Source organism: Leopardus geoffroyi, chromosome A1 (assembly GCF_018350155.1).
Source record: "Leopardus geoffroyi isolate Oge1 chromosome A1, O.geoffroyi_Oge1_pat1.0, whole genome shotgun sequence".
Lineage (NCBI taxonomy): Eukaryota > Metazoa > Chordata > Mammalia > Carnivora > Felidae > Leopardus > Leopardus geoffroyi.
The window spans coordinates 20,498,932-20,520,465 of NC_059326.1; the positions used below are offsets into that span (position 1 = coordinate 20,498,932).

The 21,534-nt window shown below is 49.0% G+C and overlaps 1 protein-coding gene across 2 annotated transcripts; it reads left to right on the forward strand.

The window, feature by feature from the left end:
* Positions 1-181: 181 nt before the first annotated feature.
* Positions 182-18,329, forward strand: LOC123597013 (guanylate cyclase soluble subunit beta-2-like). 2 transcript variants are annotated; one of them, XM_045475249.1, is made up of 5 exons: positions 182-1,882; positions 4,839-4,990; positions 8,064-8,159; positions 17,239-17,377; positions 17,688-18,329. In XM_045475249.1, exons 1-5 carry the CDS (start codon positions 1,782-1,784, stop codon positions 17,716-17,718), a joined length of 519 nt encoding a protein of 172 aa, XP_045331205.1. In that variant the 5' UTR covers positions 182-1,781; the 3' UTR covers positions 17,719-18,329. The 2 variants fall into 2 exon arrangements, with proteins under 2 accessions (XP_045331205.1, XP_045331215.1); XM_045475259.1 differs by having other exon boundaries at positions 17,239-18,329.
* Positions 18,330-21,534: the final 3,205 nt, after the last annotated feature.

Sequence of the window (21,534 nt, forward strand, 5' to 3'; positions counted from 1 at the left end):
TCGAGCCCCGCGTCGGGCTCTGGGCTGATGGCTCAGAGCCTGGAGCCTGTTTCCGATTCTGTGTCTCCCTCTCTCTCTGCCCCTCCCCCGTTCATGCTCTGTCTCTCTCTGTCCCAAAAATAAATAAACGTTGAAAAAAAAAATAAAATAAAAAAAAAATAAAAGTATTTTTAAAATTTTAATTGAAAATACATACGGAAAGAAAAATGTACCTCAATCCTTCATATATAAAAATTAATTTGATATATATCACAGGTGTAAACATAAATGCTAGAACCATAAAGCTTTTTGAAGGAAATATAGGCGAATAGCTCCATGAATTTGGGGTAAGCACTAATTTCTTAGATTGGACACAAAAAATATTAATCTTGAAAGTAAAAAAAAAAACTGATAAACCTCATTATTGTGGGCCAAATTTTGTTCCCCCCCAAATTCATATATTGATGCTTTACCCCCCGGGCCTCAGAATATGACTATATGTGGATATAGGGCCTTTACAGAGGTGGTCAAGTTAAAATGAAGCTGTTAGGGTGGGCCCTAATCCCATTTGACTGGTGTCCTTGCAAGAAGAGGAAGTCTGGACATAGGAAGAAACACCAGGGATGCACAGGCACAAAGAAGAGACTATGTGAGGCCATCCACAAACCCAGGGGAGATGCTGCAGAGGGAACGAAGCCTGCCAACACTTCGATCTCATACTTCCAGCCTCCAGAACTGGGAGAAAATAAATTCCTGTTGTTGAAGCCACTCAGTCTGTGGGTGTACAGGATGGGAAAAATACTTGAAATATATGTGTCTCCCATATCCAAGCATATAGTAGAGAACTCCTCTATATTGACGATGAAAGATAATCCCGGTTTTTATATGAGCAAACTCTTGAACAGACTTTTCAAGAAAAAAGATACAAGAACGGACACAAGCTGCATGAAAATGTGCTTAACATCGTTAGCCGTCAGCAACATGCAAATTAAGACCACAACGAGGTAGCGTTTCACACCCACCAGAAGACCAAATGATGGTGAGACTGTGGAGCAACTGGAGTGTCACATTGCTGATGAGAATGTAAAATGGTGCAAACACTCCGGAAAATTGCTAGCAAACGGTCTGTTGTTTGTTTTTTTGCAACATTAAATACGCATCTACCTTGTGATACAGGAATTCTACTTGTAGGCACTTACCTAAGAAAAATGAAAATGTGTGTCTACAAACAGATCTGTATAAGAGTGTTCCTAATGGCCCCAAACTGGAAATAACCCAAATGTTCGTGAAGTTAGAAGCCTGGATAAAGAAACTGCGGTATGTTTTTACGATAGAACGGTTGCAGTAATAGAAGAATGAATGACTGAAACATACAACAACATGGATGAATCTCAGAAACATTCAACTGGATAAATGAAGGCAGGCACAGAACAATATGCTCTATGATTCCATTTGTGCATAGTCCTAGAACAGGCAAATACTTCTTTGTAAAAGAAATGAGGAAGCCGTTACCCCTGCAGAGAGGGAGGGAACTTAACTGGAAAGGGCAACAAGGGGACGTCGCGAAGTAATGAAAGTAGTCTGCATTTTATTCTGGATGGTGGATTACAGGGTATATGCTCCTGTCAAAACTCACGGAGCTAAATGCTGAAGATCTGTCTTTCCGTTTTAGGTATATTATACCTTAATTTAAAAATAAAAGCAAGAGTATTCGACGGTCCCTTTTCAGTGAGATTCTCTTTGTACAGATCAGAGTGGGGATCCACACAGGACCAGTCTTAGCAGGTGTGGTGGGAGACAAGATGCCGCGGTACTGTTTGTTCGGTGACACCGTGAACACGGCTTCTAGGATGGAGAGTCACGGGCTTCCCAACAAAGTGCACCTCAGCCCCACGGCCTACAGGTAGCCATTCATTTATTCCTTCCTTCCTTTGTCTTTTCCTACCTCCAGAATGCTCACGGTGCCTGGCAGCCGTGGGACCGGGGGTAGTGAAGGAAACCCGTGGTTCTTCTCCCGTGCCACGCTGGCTTATAGAAGACATTGTACCAGACAACAAATACTGTCGAGCCTCTTCCATAAGATAGTTTTGCTCCCAAGGAGCATATGGTCTAACGCGGGGATTGGCAAAGCATAGTCATAGGCCAAATCCAGTCTGCTGCTTGTTTTTTGTAAATAAAGTTTTATTGGAACACAGCCATGCTTGTTGATTTACACATTGTCTATGGCTGCTCTCATGGGACAACAGCAGAGTCGAGGAGCTGTGGCAGAGGCCGTATGGCTTGCAAAGCTGAAAATACTTAGTCTCTGGTCTTTTGCAAAAAAAGCGTGCTGACCCTTGGTCTCGCAGAAAAAGAAAGAAGTGTTCACTAATAATTATTTTGAAAGTGTGATAAGTACAATGGTAAAGATAAGCATAAAATAATACTTATGGTTTCTTGAGACCTTACAGGAGGTGAACCAAATTCTGTTCTGAGTTATTTTATATATGTATATGTTCATTTACTCTCACAACGGCTCTATGAAAATGTACTATTATTCTTATCTACAGAGGAGAAAAAAAAAAAATCAGGCACAAAAAAGTTAATGACCCGCTTCGGGTCCCGAGTTGGCTAGGAAGGAAAAGAGCCCAGATCAAATGTGGGGTGAGGCTCTGAGTCCCTGCTTTATCCACTGTACTCTTGTGCTTGAGGTAATTCAAGCGTGTGTGTCTTGGGAGACTAAGCGGGGTGCCTCATCCAGTAAAGAAATCCTTTGTGGAGGAAGAGATTCCTGAGCTGAATCTTGAACAAGGAGTTCCGAGGAGGATTCAGCCAAAGCTGAGGCTTTGGGGGAGAAAACCCAGCAGTGCCAGCCCGGATGTAGAGGAGGAGCTAAGAACTACAGTTTAGCTGGCTAGAGTAGACAATATGGAGGAGAAAGTAGCATGAGCTGCGCGTGCCCTGTCGAAGAGCAAAGGTGTGCATCGTAGGTGGAGAAGAGCCCCCGGGGAGTGTGAGATTGGAGACAATGGGGGCCCAGGGTTTTATTTGATGCCGATACTCAAGACCATGCAAGGACAGGGGTGCCTGGGTGGCTTAGTTGGTTAAGCATCGGACTTTGGCTTAGGTCACGATCTCATGGTTTGTGGGTTCGAGCCCCGCATCAGGTTCTACGCTGATGGTGTGGGGCCTGTTTGGGATTCTCTCGCTCTCCCTCTCCGCCCCTCTCCCACTTACTCTCTCTCTCTCTCTCTCAAAATAAATAAACTTAAAAAAAAAAAAAAGACTGTTCGAGGACAGATTTGAGGATCAGGAAACAGGATAGAGAGGACCTGTTAGGAGCTGGGTTTGAGCCAGAGCATCGGTGGTGGGAACTTGGGGGAAAGTAAAATCAGCTGAACCTGGTAACTGCTAGAAATGGAGAATGAGAAAGAGGGAGAAGCCTTGAATGTCTCCCAGGCCTCCATCCTGGGTGACAGCGACCTGAATCTCACCACTGGACACAGGACAGGTAAGAGGGCTTCCAGTCTACAGGGACAGACGATGAGTTCAGGTTCGGAAGTGTTGAATTCAAAGGAACCGCAGAGCATCCTGGGTAGAGGTGCCATTACATGGATGGATGAAATATGGAGTTGAGGTGTTGGCTGGGGCTCCCAACTTGGTGAAAGCAACGTATGGTTGGTAATTCAGCCAGGGGATTGATGAGATCACCTGGGAAAGGTGCAGTGGGAAAAGAGCAGCGCAAAGAACCAACATTTAAGTGGCAGGTGGACGAAGAAGGGCCCGTGTGAGAGGCAAAAGAAATAAGAAAGAAACGGCAGAGTTCAGGCTGAGAGGCACCCTTGGAGATATTTTTAGGGAGGAGGAATTGAACAAAAATGTCAAAATAGTGACAGGGACTGAAACACGTGCACCAGAGGTTTTGGGGACACAATCAGAAGTAGTTGTGGTAGAATGGTGGGGATAGACGCTGGGATATGGGTTGAAGGATAAATGGGAGAGAGTGTATAGGATTAAAGGAGGAGATGATAACGTGGGAAGGTTTTCGCTTCTGTTTGGGAAGGAAGGGACCTTAGCAGGCTAGCAGGCTGAGGGAGGATGCAGACAGTGGGAGCCGGAGAGAAAGTGAGAAGTGGCTGGTTGGGCCAGGCTTTGAGCAAGCGGGAAGGGACATCGATCGGGTGCCCCTGCACAAGACACGGCATCCTCTGAGACACCTCAGCCTCAAAGACTGGGGAAAAGGGGGCGTGTAGCCGGTGGGGTGAGAGGCTGTGGGGTCTTATCTATAAATGGTTAAAACTTTATACAAGAATCAGATCACAAGGTAGGAAGCACAGTCAGTGACTTGAGGGCGAGGAAAGCAGGTGCCAAGTGGGGGGACTTGAGGAGAACAGTGAAGGTCTGAAATCTCCACGAAACTGGGAAAGGACAAGGGAAGGTCAGTGAGTGCTGAGACCTGGCTGAGGCAGCTGACCACGAATTAGAAAATCTCTGGTCTGCACTGTTCTGTGGTTTCTCTCCATTAGCTGGCGACAGCCAGTAAATAAATAAGCAAGAAAACGTTCCGTAGGTATCCCATAGCTCTGTCTCTTTTCACAGGCCCCCTCCCTACACCCTTCTCTTCCGTTCCTTGGCAGCCAGAAGTCAGGGAGCAAGCTTGGGTGGTTAGGATGAGCAAGCTGGGGTAACGGGGTGCCTGGGGAAGATGGAAAGGAGAGCGCTGATCTCCAAGGAGCTCCAAGGAGGCTTCAAGGAGCCTCCTGCTTCAGAACCACGTGGGGCTGGCACACACTTCCGCGTCACCCTCTCCATTGTTGCCAAAGCTTAAGTTATACATCCGTGATCTTTGATACCTGGTGCGATTTGTTCTCTCTGTGCAGAGCTCTGGAGAATGAAGGGTTTGAAATAGTTGAGAGGGGCGAAATCGAAGTGAAAGGGAAAGGGAAAATGACCACCTACTTTCTGATCCGGAACCTGCATGCCTCGGAGGACGAGATCATGGGCAGACCTCACAGCCGGCTTGATCGCAAGGGTGAGCAGAAAAGAGAAGCCGCATCTCAGTGTCAGATATTTTTTCCACTAACAACTTCAGATGTGTTTAGTGGGGCCCTTGGGCATGTGGGGTCAGCCTGGGTCATCCCTTTGCACCACTTTCTTTGGGTCGAGGCTCCCAAGGATCAGAGCAGCCAGGATGAACACTTGCATCTGGGGTAGTCTGATGCCCCTGGAGCTGGGCTGATGGGCTCAGCCTAAAGGGTCCCTCATGCATTCATTTTCAAGGTTCTTGCCTGTCCCACAAGGGGGCTTTCAACATCTGTCTATCCTGCAGCTGGGGGACGCCTTTAGAAGCTCTCTGCTTCTCAGCCTCAGAGGAGACTCCAGGACTGGCTTTCCTCACACCCTGAAACCATCCACCTTTCTCATTTTCTGCTGGCTTCTAAAACTGGGAAGAAGGACAAAATCTGTGACTCACACAGCTCCAGGAATGACGGGAGAGTGAGTTTAGGTTAAAACAACCCAGTGCTAAGCCAGCCCAGGCATCACCATTTGGCTCACGGTGCCGCAGCAGATGGAATCCAATGAGGAGCTTTCTATCGGCTGCCAGGCCGGCCCCTCCGCCCCACGCGGTCAGGGCCCCTTAACATCCGCCCTGGTTAATGCTGGGAGGTGCTGACCCGACGGGGAAACCCAGGAGCAGGAGGAAAACCTCCCTGAACCTCTGAAGCAAAGTGGAGGAGGAAGTGGAATCGTTCTGACAGGAGCTAATCTCTAGCTGCTCCCGGGGCTTGCCAAGGAAAATCTCGAAACCCAGGGGTTTCTGGTTGCTAATACGTGCGGGAGGTCTCTTTGGGACACACGGGTTAACGTTACTGTTTTTTAAAGTGGGGCTATCTCGGGGCGCCTGGGTGGCGCAGTCGGTTAAGTGTCCGACTTCAGCCAGGTCACGATCTCACGGTCCGTGAGTTCGAGCCCCGCGTCGGGCTCTGGGCTGATGGCTCAGAGCCTGGAGCCTGTTTCCGATTCTGTGTCTCCCTCTCTCTCTGCCCCTCCCCCGTTCATGCTCTGTCTCTCTCTGTCCCAAAAATAAATAAACGTTGAAAAAAAAAAAAAAACAAAACTTTAAAGTGGGGCTATCCCAATAAAGAGATGGGTATTTGAAGAGCTTGAAATATTGTTTTCATAGCACGTTCACCTCGCATTGGTCTCCCTGTGAGCTGGGACGGGTTGGGGCCACATTTGACTGATACAGACACTGAGATAGAGAGATCTAAGTTAAAAACTAAGAATAACTTTGGCTGGTATAGACCAGAGGGCACCCTTAACAGAGTTTTTGGCCTGAATTTCTAGGCTCAAGGTGCCTCGCCCATGACATCACCTTCTCCCTCCCACCTGCATGCCCTCCCCACGGGGAGGATTGCCAGAAAGGGAGAAGCAAGGTTTCCCCCCCCTTTTTTTTTGCTTTGTTGTCAGAACTAGACAAAGTAAATGGGGAGAGGCGTTGTGCCACCTGATTGTGCGAGAGGAGAGACGGAGCTGGAGGCTTTATTTTTAAATTTTTTTTTTCAACGTTTATTTATTTTTGGGGCAGAGAGAGACAGAGCATGAACGGGGGAGGGGCAGAGAGAGAGGGAGACACAGAATCGGAAACAGGCTCCAGGCTCTGAGCCATCAGCCCAGAGCCCGACGTGGGGCTCGAACTCCTGGACCGCGAGATCGTGGCCTGGCTGAAGTCGGACGCTTAACCGACTGCGCCACCCAGGCGCCCCCCCTTTTTTTTTTAATTGTTTTTTTTTTTTGGAGGCTTTAGCACCAGGACGCAACAGCATCCAGCCCAGATGCACCTAGCTGAAACTCGATACCACTTTCTCCCTTGTTGCCCCCGCAGGGGTTCTCAGGTGGGAAAGTTTGAGAAACAGGATTCTAGAACATGGCGTGGGTCAGTCGACTCTAAACCGCTTTCGGTTCTGAGCTGGAAAAACAATACTAACCAACAGTAGGATATGAGTAAGGTGCCTCAGTTAAAGATTTCACTGTGGACCCTGAGAAAGAGAAAGGGTGTGAAAGAGAGGGAGGGCTAGCCCCTTCTGGACCCTAAACAGCATCTCTGTGCAAGTTGGGGAAAAGCACACGTTGGGGGGGGGGTAGATATCTCCCCAGGTATGGTTGACGGCAAAGGAAAGTCACCTGTTCCTCTGGGCTGACGTCAGCCCCACTCCTGACCTCCTTGGCCAGGTATCTCCATGCAGAGAAATGGCAGAAAGATCTCAGCCTTTTTTCTTTCCATGCTTCTCTCCATTTCCCCCTCCCCATCAGCCTAGGATCTCCTGCCAGGAGCGGAGGTGCGAGCCCTGGGGAAGGGAGTGCCTGCCCCTCCCATCCCCACTGCAGCGCAGTGCTGGAGATGGCCCCCAAACATGATCCTATTAGCCTGCAGGGGCCAAGGGACTTTGCCCCACACAGCAAGACCCAGCCTCTCAAAGCCAGTGATGGGGGAGGGGGATACAGAAACACTAATATGCACGCTAATGTTCTTCCCGAATTGGCCTCTTTCCTCAGATTATCTCCCATAGGACACACACACTGGTGTTTTGGATGATTTGGGGGAGGCGCGGGAAGAAGTCCAAGGAGATGAAAGTGAGCAGAGTGGTACTGAGGCCCACGCTAAGAACTATGGGTAACTGCAGTGGGGCAGGGTGAGAGGGCCTCAGCAGTGACCTTCTGGTGCCCTTGTGGGTCCGAGCTCCTCCCCCACCTGGCAGGAGGGGACACCCGGGAGGTAACAGGAGCAAGAAAGGATGGCACCCCGGAGCACTCTTGCTCAAACCATTCTCCTTTCTCCCTTTTGTTCTCCAAAGCAAGTGCATTTACTGATTCATCTTCTAGCTGGTGAATGCATTAAACATATTAAATGTCACATAATCTCCCCAGCAGTGACATTTAACAGGTGGAACCACTGTCCAGCAAGTCCTTCACACGACGGGCACCTGAGGAAATACCCACGGGGCTGCTGATGTTCAGAAGCACCAAAGAAAGGCCCCCACTTCTGCAGCTCATGAGGTTGGCTTGCCACACTCACTTTCCCTTCCCCACCTGCTTGTTTGCAGAAGCAAGTACTCAAGGACGTCAAGACAGAGCAGCTGTTGCCATCATGCAGTACAAGGACAGTAGGCAGCTGTCCCTGAAGAGTGACACAGCAGATGGTGAGTTCACTGACCACTACAGACACCCCCAGCGCCGCGCGGCAGGAGAATCCGTGGGTTCAGAGGTGTGGCTCGTGGGGGGGGGGTGGGGCAGCTCAGGGGGAGTCCCTGCCTTCATACAGCCTGCGTTTTAGTTGTGGAAGACACACAACATAGAGCAAATAAATAAGATCACTTTAGGTAGCGACCGAAGTTAGGAAGAAAATGAAAAACTGGGCAATGGAGAAGAGGGCAATGGAGGCTCCTTTGGGGCAGCAGCATTTAAGCTGAAATGTGCAGGATAAGAGCCAGCCATGCGGCTGTCATGGGGACTTTCAGACAGAGCCATGGTCTAAGCAAACATGAGCATGGTCAATTAAAAGAAGAAGAAGAAGGAGGCCAGTGTGTCTAAAGAGGAGTAGAAGAGGAAGGGGGCAGTAGGGGATGAGAGGTAAGCAAGCAGAAGCCCCGGCCAGTGTGGTCTTGAGCTTTCCTATCCACACACAGAAAGTCTGAGTGTAAGTAAGGGGCAAGGCAGGGAGCGATGGGAGCTCCATGGAAATGTTCCATGGGCGAAGGTCTCTACCACTTGAGTTCCGAAGTGACTGCTCCATAAACAGCTCGGAATGGGAAGTCTAAGAACCCTTCATGCTCTAGGAAGGGGAACAAATTCATTGTTCATACTTGTGCTACATGGGGATCCCTCCACAGGAGAGATGAGCAGGTCTTGGCAGGGGCTGGGCTTCTTGCTTAACATGAGACAGAAGTTTCTCAGCTGGGCTCCTGATTCGGTATCTCCTCCAACTGCTGCTTTCCTGGACATACACCAATACCAACAACTAAAGAAGGAGAAACTGAGGTCACTTCAGTTTGGGGTGAAAACTGGATGGGTAGAGAACTGGCATTTGTTGGGCAACAAGTTCGTCCTGGGCATTTTACCCACTTTATCTCATTTGACACAAGAGTCCTGTGACTGTTCCCGTAACAGAGGTAAGAAAGTTGAAGTTCATAAAGGTGATGTAATTTCGATGAGGTCCCACAGCTAGTAATTGGAAGAAGTAGGACTTGATCTTTATGCTTGTTTGTCTCAGCAGCCTGTATTCACGTGGGCAATGGACCCAAACGATTTCGGTTTCCCCAGGTGGTAGGCCTGGGGACCTCCAGACTTCACGGTGCCCCGCCATGTTTCTCTCAGATCCTCTGGGCCCCGACTGAACAGCGTTTTGGTTGTTTCTGAGTGTGATTAGCAGGCGTATTAGTGAGGACCAGCTCACACAGTGTGGGTGAATGATAACACGTGTGGTATGAGCCAGAGGCTTGGAAATGAGGACAGAGGGCAGCTGAGCCGCCGGGCCTCACTCTGGCTGTCCAGACTCAGACCTACCAGATCAGAAATTGCTTTGCACAACTTCCCCAGGGAATCGGAGTTTGCGTTTAGCACGACACACAGGCTTCTTCCTCATCTCTGATGGTGGACAGCAGACGTAGAATTTCCCCTTGAAGGATTCACGTCACCTGCTCCCAGGGCCTGCCTTGTCATTGTGATTTAGGTCTCAGTTCTGGTGGGTTTGGGGCTACATGTGATAATGTCACGCTTAGCACTGAGGGTGCCAGAAGGTCACTGCAGGAGCCCCCACTCTCACCTCCAGCCTCGGGGCCATTCCGGTTGGCCCCTACGTGGGCGTCATTACGGGAAAGTGCTTCTATTAGCAGCCAAAACCTGTCAGGACCCTGAAGATTAGGCTGTTGGCTCTTGTTACCTCAGGGTTCTGCCTGCCTCCCGACCTCTAGGCAGTTGGAAGGCCATTGAAGACTCACCTCATCGATCACGTCCGCCATCAACCTCGCCAGGTCGTCACCTGGTTGCCACACTTCTGATCACTTTCCAGGGGCATCCATTCCCATCTGACTTGGCTCCCAGATGTGGGAAGCAGGCGTTCCCTGCCTCCCTCTCCCCCTCTGCACAGAGCTGCAGAGGCGGGGAGCAAACCACACAGACCCCTCTCTGAGGGCCGTCTGAGATGTGATGCTCACCCCTTCCTTTGGCCCTCTTTCAAAGGGGGGGCCTCCCTGAATCTCTGTGAGGCCCAGCCCAAGTGTCGGCCTGCCCTGGCAGTAGGAAACACTCCAGCAGGACCCAGGCCTGCAGGCTGCACCCAGGACCTGATTTGCACTTGAATAACACTCTTTTCTTCTACTCCACTATGGTTTTGGGTGTTAGATGTGTCGGTGGAGAGACTCCCCAGTGCAATTAAACGGGAGTATTGAGCCGGAGAGAAATCAGTGTGTGTTGACTCAGATATTTAAGCAACCACCTTTCAGTATTGACTAAAAAATTGGCCTTCCAGCTGTCCCTGCTGGCAGGCTCTTCTGGCATCTCGTCAGACCGCTGTTACTGTGTTTTTCAAATTTCGACTTGCTTCGACTTGTCTCCTAACTGATTCTCCCAACCATTATAATAATGGGTTCCAGGCTGACCTGTATACAGCACTTAGGCATGCAGCCCAGGCTCCTCTCTGGAGGTGACCCCTTCTTATAAATCAGCCCAAGGTCTTATAAACCAGACCACTTGCTGGGTTCATGGCAGGTTAAGTCAGTTTGAAGGACTTCTTACACAACTCCTACCTGCTCCGCTGGAGGGTGGTGGCGACAGGGGTCCCTCTCTGAGTTGAGCCGTCTACCCGCTGGGGGCTCTGCCGATTCCCCCCAAGTCTGACTCAGTCTTCCTGACAGGAGGAACTTCCCCACCCTGGGCCATCCTCCTCGTGGGTGATTCTTGCAAGCAGGAGTCTGTGGTCACTTAATTGGCAGGTCCTCGCCCCTCACTTTGCAGAGTCTTGACAATACGAGTCAAGTGTCTTTCCCAGATGTGTCCAGTGAGCTGGGGCCCCGCTGGTTGGGAGCCAGACGAAGGAGCCTGGGCCTGTATTCCTGGCCCTCAGACCTTTCAGCGGCCCATCTGAGGCTTTTCTAAGCATGGCTGTCAGATCTTCCTGACCTCTTCTCTTTGGGGCTGATGAATGGCATAGCTGGGTGTTTTTTGTGGTTGTTGTTGTTTGTTTTTGTTTTGTTTTGTTTTTTGCTAGAAGACTGGTCATCATATGTATTTATTTATTAATATTGAAGTATTGTTGACACACGATGTCACATTAGTTTCAGGTGTGTGACACGGTGATTTGACGAGAATGTGTACATTACGCTGTCCTCACCACGGTGTCACCACCGTCTGTCACCATGCAGTGCTGTTACGATACCATTGACTACATTCCCCGTGTTGTGTTTTTTATCCCTGAGGCATAGCTGTGTTTAACCTCAGGCTTTCTAGAAGTTGCGCTGTCAACCCAACAATGTTCTGTCGAAGGAAGATCCTGGGAAGTATAAATGAACTCTTTACCAGCGGGGAGTTTCCTCATGGAAGAACACTGTCAGTGTTAGGACTGGCCTCGAGAATCATTTGTCAGCCTTGACATCATCGACTGGGATGTGGCATCAGGCGCTGATCGGCATGGGAAGGCATCAGACTCGGATGGCTGGGCCTCACCCCAAGAGCCTACCTCAGTGCGCTCAGAGGGAGCCTTCCAACTCTGGTTTGTTAACCATCTTCACAGGGCATTCTGACAAGCTGCCAGGCTAGGGAACCACCATCATGGTAGAATGAGCACTAGCTTGAAATCAGAACTCCTGGGCCCGTGTCCACATCCTGGTGCCCAGTAACCAGCTGTGTCAGTTTGGGCAAGTCTGCTTTGTTTCATCTTTCTCAGCCTGTAGGCAGAGTGCCTGCTTTACCTGGTCGCTTTGAGGGACATGTGAGAGGCTGTGTATGATCTGGAAACTGTAAAGTGCTGGAGACATGTCACATATGCCAGCTGCTTAGTCAATTAGGGACCCTATTGTTGGGAGTTCACTCACTTGACAAATATGTGATGGCAGGGACAGGCAGATCAAGGATGAGGCCTCTGCTCTGATCTCTGGAGAAAGCAGGGGCTTCTGGAAGCTGGAGATCTCATTCCTTCAGGTCATGACCTCTTTTGCCCGTGGACAGAAATAGGAGACAAGGGGGAGAGGAATTCTAGAATGGAAACCACCCCCATGAAACCTGGTGACCCCACTGTACCATTTTTATCACTAGAATAAAATTCTATCACTGGTGGAGTTCCCCCCGCCCCCCAAAGAATATCACTTCTAGAATTCATGGCTCCTTTTTCTGTTCACACTTATGAACGGCATGGTATGGTCAGACTGACCGTCCCCCAGATCAGGTGGATTCGTTGGAAAATGAACTCAGATGGAACCAAGTAGGAGGAGATAAATTGTTCTGCACACATGGAGACCATTCAGGGTAAAGGCCAGGCTGGGTGCAGGGTGAGAGGTACAGGTGGGAGGGGACGCCTAACTGCAGGCTCCATGTGGGGAGCACTCCAATGGGGTGAAGTCATGGGGACAACTGAGAAGATTCAACTGAGAGTCAGACTTCAGGCTCAGGCCAAAGCCCCCACCCCAGTCATGGAAACTCAGTACTGAAACCAAGATATGGTTTCCCACATCTTATTCTATCTAGGAGGTTAAATACAGATGCAGAATGCAGACAAGGAATTATTTCAATTGCAAATGTAAGAATTCCTTCTTATAACCCCATGTCATATCCTTTATGACTCATGGAGTCCTGTCTGTAATGATTAGCCACGGACCCAAATTCCACGTATATATCCCAAGGCAACAATATTTCCCAGAACTCGCCTTTGCTGCCCCTACTGAACTACAGCATCCCCTACGTTCACATTTGACAATGATACACAGCGATGGTTGTTCCCCAAGCCAGGGAAGGTTCTTTCTACAACCATTCTTTTTTTTTTTTTTTAATTTTTTTTTCAACGTTTATTCATTTTTGGGACAGAGAGAGACAGAGCATGAACGGGGGAGGGGCAGAGAGAGAGGGAGACACAGAATCAGAAACAGGCACCAGGCTCTGAGCCATCAGCCCAGAGCCTGACGCGGGGCTCGAACTCACGGACCGCGAGATCGTGACCTGGCTGAAGCCGGACGCTTAATCGACTGCGCCACCCAGGCGCCCCTACAACCATTCTTTTTTACTTAATTCATGTTTAATAGATATCGAAGTGGGTTTTGGTGTTGCTTTTAATTCTTTCCTGGGTTGTGTTGGTTTGTTCAACTGAAGATTATTTGTTTATTCATTTATATTATAGAAGTAATATTTAATTATTACCATTACGTTAAAACCAGAAAGTGCAGATAAACCAAAAGAAGAAAGCAAAAGCACCTGTAATTCCACCACCCAGAGAGGCTACTACTAATGTTTGGTGCCTGTCTTCCACACTTGTGCGTGTTAGGGTACTCGTGCGTGTATATGCATGGATGCTTCTCCGCACAGAATGGGGACTGTCACACATACATTGCTCTGTAACTTGGGAGGTGATGGATTTCTTTCCTTTGAATATTTAAACACAGTTCAAAACAGAAGAGGGATATTTGGAAAAGACATAACGAGCTTGACCTGTTATGGTATAGTTGTTTCCCATGCGACTTGTGCTGTGGTACACCAAAAGCCAATTTACATCACATCAAGTGGAAACTCTAATTATTGTGTACTTCTGCACATTCAGAATACATCGGTGAGGTAGGTGATATTCTGTGAGTCCTCAAGTTGCCTTTGAAGTTTCCAAGAAAGTCTAACCTAGTTCAACTTAGTTTTGATGTCTAGAATATTTCAGGTACTTAGATATCAGTCATCCATGGGAGACACACATTGTAGTACTCAATCAGGACACAACCACAGCACTACCTTTCCCAATGATGCGCAATAATGAACATTAACTTGTGGCAAAATGATGGTACCAGTAGGCAGTCCTCAGGGGTTGTGAGCAATAGTATTGTAAGAGCGAAAGATGATGAATGAGAATTCATCCCAAATAAAGAAGGAAAGTCTTTCACCATCTGGAGTGTGGAATGGGATTGGGGTAAAATGTCATATATGTGTAGAAATTCCAGGTAAGTCTTACAATTCCAGGCCGATCAAGGCTTGTTTGAATCGTCAGGTGGCACTGACTCAAATGAAGCTGTGTTTGGCCCGGTAGCTTTCAATATGCTGTCTCAGTTCTCCCAACACAATGCTACTTGGTCATTTTTCTCCCCTTGTCCATCAGGGACTTTTTCTCCAGGGGCAGAAAAGGGAAAGAGGAAGATGAGTGAGTTTAATAAGAGGGCAAGGGAAACATGGGTAGGAATGGAGGAGAAAGAGGACCACAGTTACACACAAGCGAGAAAGTAAAACAAACAAACAAACAAACAAAAAAAAAAAACAAAAAAAACACGACCCAGTTAGAAGAGAGAAAAATGTGCCGTGGGAGCAAGAGAAATGAAACTGTGAGGAAAGGTAGGCTGAAAACTTTCTAAGAAGAGAAATTAGAAGGAAGAAAAACATGAGAAAGTGTCAAAGAATGGGGAGACTAAAGGGTCTGTGAAATATTATTTCCTGGTGTTGAGTTTACTTCCAAAATTCTTTGTGAGAGGTAAGCCAGAAAATAGATTATTCACCTTGGCTACAAAGAAATGATGGTGCTGCCAGGATGCAGGGGCACATCATAAATAGAGCCTCCCTGTGGATAGGTAAACAAAAAAGTTTCCTTTGCTGGATTCTCTTATTTTAGCAACTCCAACCCCGTATTGTTCAGTTTGTGTCTTCGTCAGGGTGACCCCCACTTTTGGTACCAATTCCGAAGGCACGAAACAAATTTCTGCACTCACAACGTTATCTTGTGGAGATTTTTCTCTTACAGGTCTCATAACATTTCCTATGAGTTGAGTGGGAGGCAGATGTGTTGTGTAGTGATCCTTTTACAGCTGGAGAAACTGAGGCACGGGGAGACATTAGCTGGGGAGTTCAGTTGCCCCTTTTAGGGCTGATGGTTAGAGACAGACCTGGCTGCCGTCATGTCCTCTCAATAGTAATCAACTACTTTCCTCTCTGTTTGCCATAATACCACAGCAAAACTGATCTCAAACTTTTCTTTTTCATTTTTTAAAGTTTTTAAATGGATATTTATTTTTGACAGAGAGAGAGACAGAGAGAGAGAGAGAAAGAGCACAAGTGGGGGAGGAGCAGAGAGAGAGGGAGACACAGAATCTGAAGCAGGCTCCAGTTTCTGAGCTGTCAGCACAGAGCCTGATGTGGGGCTCGAACACACGAACCGTGAGATCATGACCTGAGCTGAAGTCAGGCGCTTAACCGACTGAGCCACCCAGGCGCCCCTCAAACTTTTCAAACACATTATGCTTATAATTAATCTTGCATATTCCGTTTTTGAGAAATTTGCTTTCTTTTAAAAATTATAATAGTGCTGGGGCTATTTTTGACCCAGCGTCAGGCTCTGTGTTAACAGCTCAGAGCCTGGAGCCTGCTTTGGATTCTGTGTCTCCCTCTCTCTCTGCCCTTCCCCTGCTCACACTCCGTCCCTCCCTCTCTCTCAAAAATAAACATTAATTAAAAAATATATATATAATAGTGCTTATATTTCAAAGAAAATCTCTACCGCCATAAATTCTGTGATTCAAAGTGAAAGGGATAATAAAAACTTGTAGAGAATTAGCAAAACACAAAAACAAAACAAAAAAAAAACCCATATCTGAATAATTAACAGTTTCCAAAGAGCATAAAATAATGCTGAGGATGATTCAGTATTTTGCAAGGCAGGGTGGGAGGGGGAGGGCGTACTATGGAGCTCAACAAACGTATAGCTAATGACATCTCCACTTAAGTAACTCCTGTTTGGCCATACCCTATAAGAATGTCACATCTGAGGGTGTCACAAACCTTGATTCCTTGTCAGATTAGCCCCACCTTAGGCATGAGCCGAATACTCCAATATGAGCCATCACCAGGAGTTGCCCCAGTGACATGGTTCTAGAATCATGGAACTCCCACCTTGTTTGCTCCAGGTCCTTTCCCAAGTTCTCACCTCATCCGGGGCTAGAGACAGGGGAGAAACTGGGGACAGACCCAGTAAGTCCAAATTTTTCCACATGAACTAATGTTCTTTAACAACCAGTACATTAGCAAATTGTTTGTGCTGAAAACTACCCATCGCTTTTAAGATCTTAAAGCAAGGTTAATCACTGAACCGGGTTCAGGAAGAGGTCTGAAATGCTAACAGTCCCTAATGGTAAAAGAAGTCATTCATTAATTTGGGAGCAGAAGGCTGAAGATAGAAACCCCTCCTGCATTTCCTAGTTTCTAGAACACTAGAGCCGCAAATCTAATACGTGAACCTCTCTGAACTCGGCTGTCTCTGGAGCAATGATTAGTGTAAAAAAAAAGTAAAAAAAAAAAAAAAAAAAAGAAAAAGAAAGGGAAAGAAAGAGAGAAGCAGGAATGATATATGACTTTAAAATCTTAGATGCTAACTTTTCCAAATGAAACCACAGGGAAAGCAGGAAGAGATCGAGACAAGGCTTTCCATCTGCCTTCTTGCTTCCATTCCTTCTCTGAGTCCTGTTCCCCACCCTCCCTCCTTGCATGCCTCATTCCCCGAGGTAGTTCTTTTCCAGTGCCTTCTCTCCCCGGGCTCTTTTCCATACTTAGAATAAGAACTGGCATTTTGAGTTCACACTCTGCGTTATCATTGTGTTAATCACCTTATATCAATCATCTGATTTAGTTAATACCACAATCTTGGGAGATAGGTGTAATCATTATTTCCCCGCTCTTCGGATGAGGACAAACGAGACCCAGGGAGGTTAACAATGAACTGTGGCCATACCGGGCGTGACCCTCGGCCTGTGTCCTGCTGATGCTCAGACCTCATAGACAGTCCCAAGGCCAGCAAGTCTGGAGGTGCGATTATGTGAGCTACGCACAAGTAAAGATTTGGTATGTGACCAACAAGATGACACAATGTGGGACGAAAGAAATACAACAGCAACAAGGCCGAGGTCTGCCTGGGCTTCCTCAGCCTCGGCTACAAAGGTGTTCTCCAGCTGGGGAGGTGGGAAAGGGAGCCCAGAGCCTGGCTCAGACAGGAGCCCCCTGACCACTGAGGCCAGTCTGAAGCTTGACTGATTTGCTCACCTCATTGTCTTGTTTCAGCTTCTGATGAAATGACACCTGAAGGGAGTTCAGAGGCAGGACAGGACTCCGTGGAGGCAGCTGACAGACAGCGGTCTTCAGATCAGACAGAGACACCTCGCTTTCCTAATGACGTTCTGCCGTCTGGTTTCTGTGCTCTGTTGTAACAGAGGGGAAACGAACGCCTGGGCTTAATTTTTCCCCAACTTAGTTTTATGGAGACAAAGGAAAGTAACTTCTTTTCATTTCTCAGTTCAGAACGTCTTAAGCTGCGTCTCTTCCTCATTGTCCCTTTGAGAATAGAAGTCTAGAAACGAAACCCAATCCTGACAGGTTTGGAAAGTGTCTTTTACATTCTCAGTTCGAAGCCAACCCCCCCTCCCCCCGCCGCCAACTTTGAGACTGCGTCTTGTTTGCTCCCACAGATGAGGAGTTCGGCTGAGGGGCCCCTTTCTGTTTTCTTCTAACAGGGGTGAATGGCTTCCATGCTCCCATTGCTAGGGTTCCACTGAATCTTCGCCTCTGAGCAAAAGCCCCAGTGGCCAGCTTCAGAGGACACCCTGACCTCTGAGCGCGTTGTGTGCAATGTCTTGCTTTAAATGATGGTGGGAGGGAAGGGGGAGGAAGAGGCGGAGGAAAGAGACCCAGACCCCGCAGTTTATAAATCACCCCATAACACAGCCTGGACGTGAAAGGCACTCGGCCAGGGGTTGTGAAAGGAAATAATTTTCATTCTCAGCCCTGGGAATTATGTGAAGCAATAGAACGAAAGCTGCATTCCCCAGAGACTTTCTGAAAGTAGGATGGAGGGGAAAATGTGAAAATCACAGGAAGGGCAGACTTAGGAAAGATAGGGAAGCAGAGCAGAATGAAGTCAGACACCCAGGCCCCTTGGCCAGCCACCTTCACGACACAGAAGACCCCTCTACTACTCGTCGCTGCGGGCATGGAAACACCTTCTGCCGCAGAGAGCGCCGGAGATGTTCTCAGAGGCGCGGGCCCAGGCAGCGGGGAGGCAGAGATGTGGTGTTCGGACTATGCATCTGCATTTGGGGATGGCCAGAAACTTAGCACGTATGTTTTACCTAGATAATAAAGAAAATCTGAGGGCACGCATGGTTCTGTGAGTCATCCTTGCTAGGACCTGACTTGTCCCAAGAGGCATTAACTGTCTCTGACGATTCCCAGCAGGGCACGGGCAGGACCCGACTCCGTCCCCCAGCCAATCCCAGGGGCAGAAGGGAAGGGGAAGGAAACGAGAGCTGAATTCCTTGCTCTATCCTTCCGGGAGGCAACCGTGTCTTGTGTCTAGAAACGGGCAGGTGCAGGGTTACAGCAAGCCAGGATTCGAATGAGCACAAAGTGCTCAGTCAAAAGATGTGCGTTCTTGGGGCGCCTGGGTGGCTCAGTTGGTTGGGCGTCCGACTTCGGCTCAGGTCACGATCTCGCGGTCCGTGAGTTCGAGCCCCGCGTCGGGCTCTGGGCTGACGGCCCAGAGCCTGGAGCCTGCTTCGGATTCTGTGTCTCCCTCTCTCTCTGCCCCTCCCCCGTTCATGCTCTGTCTCTCTCTGTCTCAAAAGTAAATAAACGTTAAAAAAAAAAAAAAAAAAAAAAAGATGTGCGTTCTTGTCCTGACTCTACCGCTTGACCTCTTGGTACCTCAATCTCTCCAGCTATAAAATAGGGTTAGTGACAGCTGCCCCACCTATCTCACAGGGTTTTTGTTTTGTTTTCTGGTGAGGATTTGGGGAAATACAAGAGCACAAATATGCCCGTGATGCTCCCAATAATAGTAGCTACTGACGTTTGTTGACCACCAAACACACGCTAGGCACTGGCCGCACATGTACGTTACACGTTACTTCCGCTCCTGGCAACAATCCCATAATAAGTCGGGTCTTGCCCTCCCACTCAACCGACGAGGAACCAGCTCACACAGATTCAGCAGCTGGAGATCACACTGACGGTGCTGGCAAATAGCCCAGGCCAGACGCACCCTGCTCAACATTCTTAGGTCAAATAAAGGCAGGACAGCCTGGAGGTATGGACCCTGGAGCCGGGGGGGGGGGGGGGGGGGGGGCAGGTCTGAGTCCTGCTTCAGGATTCAACGTTCCCGGCTGTGAGAGTTTGGGAAAGTTGCTTAACATCTCCGTGCCTCAGTGTCCCTTGTGTAAAACGGGGATAATTAGAGGACCTGCCTCATAGGAATGTCACGAACTACACGCAAAGCATTCAGAAGAGGTAGCCACGCTTTGCAAGCCCTCTTCAGAGGCGAGGAATTTTTATGTGCTTGAAACGCACCTCTGAAACGAGCAAAAGTGATCCGGCTCACAATTCTTGTTACTTTCCGCGCACACTTTCCTTCGAAGTCCTTTAGCTCACTCAGCTTTGAGCCACAAGAACCCAGCCCAAGACTATGAACACGGTTAGGTGGCAGCATGGCTGGAGACAGGAGAGCAAACAGCTGTTTGGGAGAGTGGTGGCTTTTTGTTTTGGTTTTGGAGGGCGCAGAGCGGGAGCCTGCAGCCAGGGCTCCCCGCCCGCAGCTCGCTTTGCTTCCTTGGCCCCAGCAGAATGTGCCCCTTGAACGCTCAGTTATACCTAAGACCGCCAAGACTGGGAAGCAGGTGCCCTCGCCTTGCGTGAAAATGGAGAGGATTTTGTTCAGTGTTTATTATGATTGAAATAATTATTTCCAGCTGTAAATGAATGACTACATCGTGCATTTGGTATCCCTCCGGAGCCTGCTATTTACTCGGGAGTAAACACTGGTGGAGACGAACTTCGGCGCCCAGAGAAACCCGGCCGGGCTGCCGACATGCTCTGTGAGCCCCTGGCACTCTCAAGGGAGCGTTCTTTCTTGGATGCCCTCCTCGCCGCTGGAGCCCTCAGGGGCCCCCTTGCCAAGCTGGGGCGTGTGCCCGTCCACTAAGAGGGCAGGTCGGCTTGGGGGACGCCTGTACCTCTGCACACCTCTGCAAGTGCTATGCTCTCCCGACAACATCTGGTGGTCTGCCTGATGCCCATCCGCTGAACATCTGGCTGTCACTCCAGAAACTGACTTTTGTTTATGAGCCGCGAATGCTTTGCTCAGCAGGGAAGGCGCAACGAGTCCACACGGAGCCCCCTCCGGGCCTTAGGACCTTGGGGGGAGAGGGACCCTCCCACACCTACCACCTGTTAGGTTCATTTCATCCTGTCACCCTGTCTGGCGCCAGCCCCTCGGCTCCCTGCACCGCAGGCCACAGTCCTGGGCACGGCCGACTTAGATCCAAGCAGATGGCTTCTGACCCGGTCTAGCTAGCCAAGGGCTATTACGGACTCACTGGCCTCCAGCCCATGGAGAGAGGTGGACGTTTTCATCAGTAAGAACTTGAAAACACCATCTACCGTCCTTCCCCACGGGAGCCCAGAGCTTCATCCTGTGGCTTCTACAGCCAGCCCGACCTCCCAACCCTCACACACCAGCCTCTGGAGGTGGGGTTCATGGGCGCGGGTGGAGGGGACGACAATATGCCGGGATGCCCCTCCTGCCACCCTTTTGCCCGTCCACCTGGCTTTCTCCAGGGCCATCTGAGCCTGGTTTTCGAACGCCGGGGCCTGGCAGGGGCTGGGGTCTCACCCCTCCTCTAGGTACCAGTGCTCATTCTTTACAACAGCCCGAACTCCCCCACCTTTTCTTTCTCACCCTGTCTTCTTTTCCAGCTTTCCCTCAGCCCGAGAAAGAAGGCGAATCACGCGCCTGGCTGAGGAATGAGATCATTTCTCTCCCCTCTTAGCAGGCTTGCTGTCTGCTAGTCGGGGTTACTGGAAGAAAGCGGGAAAGCTCGATTTCCACAGAGAGCCATCTGGCTGCACCAGACCCACGCTGATGCTAATCCGTTGGTTTCTTTTTCTTTAGTCTTTTTTTTGTTTATTTTGTTATTATTATTTTTTCATTTTTTTGTTCCCGAGGAACACTTCATCTGCAGCTGTAAACTGAGACCTGGTCCCTCCGAAGGCGAGCCCGCGTTTGGTGCGCACGTTTGTTACAGCATTATGCACTCCCCGCCCCCTTGTAGGTGTCAGGGCATCATTGTTATCACTGGTGGGTCTATGTACTTGTAACGTCAGGGCCGTACTTTCAAATGGAAATCAGGCAATTATGCTCCACATGGAGACATCTGACAGATGCAGAAGTTTTACACCACTGGCTGTGTCACGGGGACAAAGGCGACCAGCGCTCCCAGGAGATGGTGAAATAAATAGAATATGTTGCAGGAGTGCAGAAAAATCGAGGAATAATGAGCCGTGTGATGCGAGTTCATAGCTCCTGTG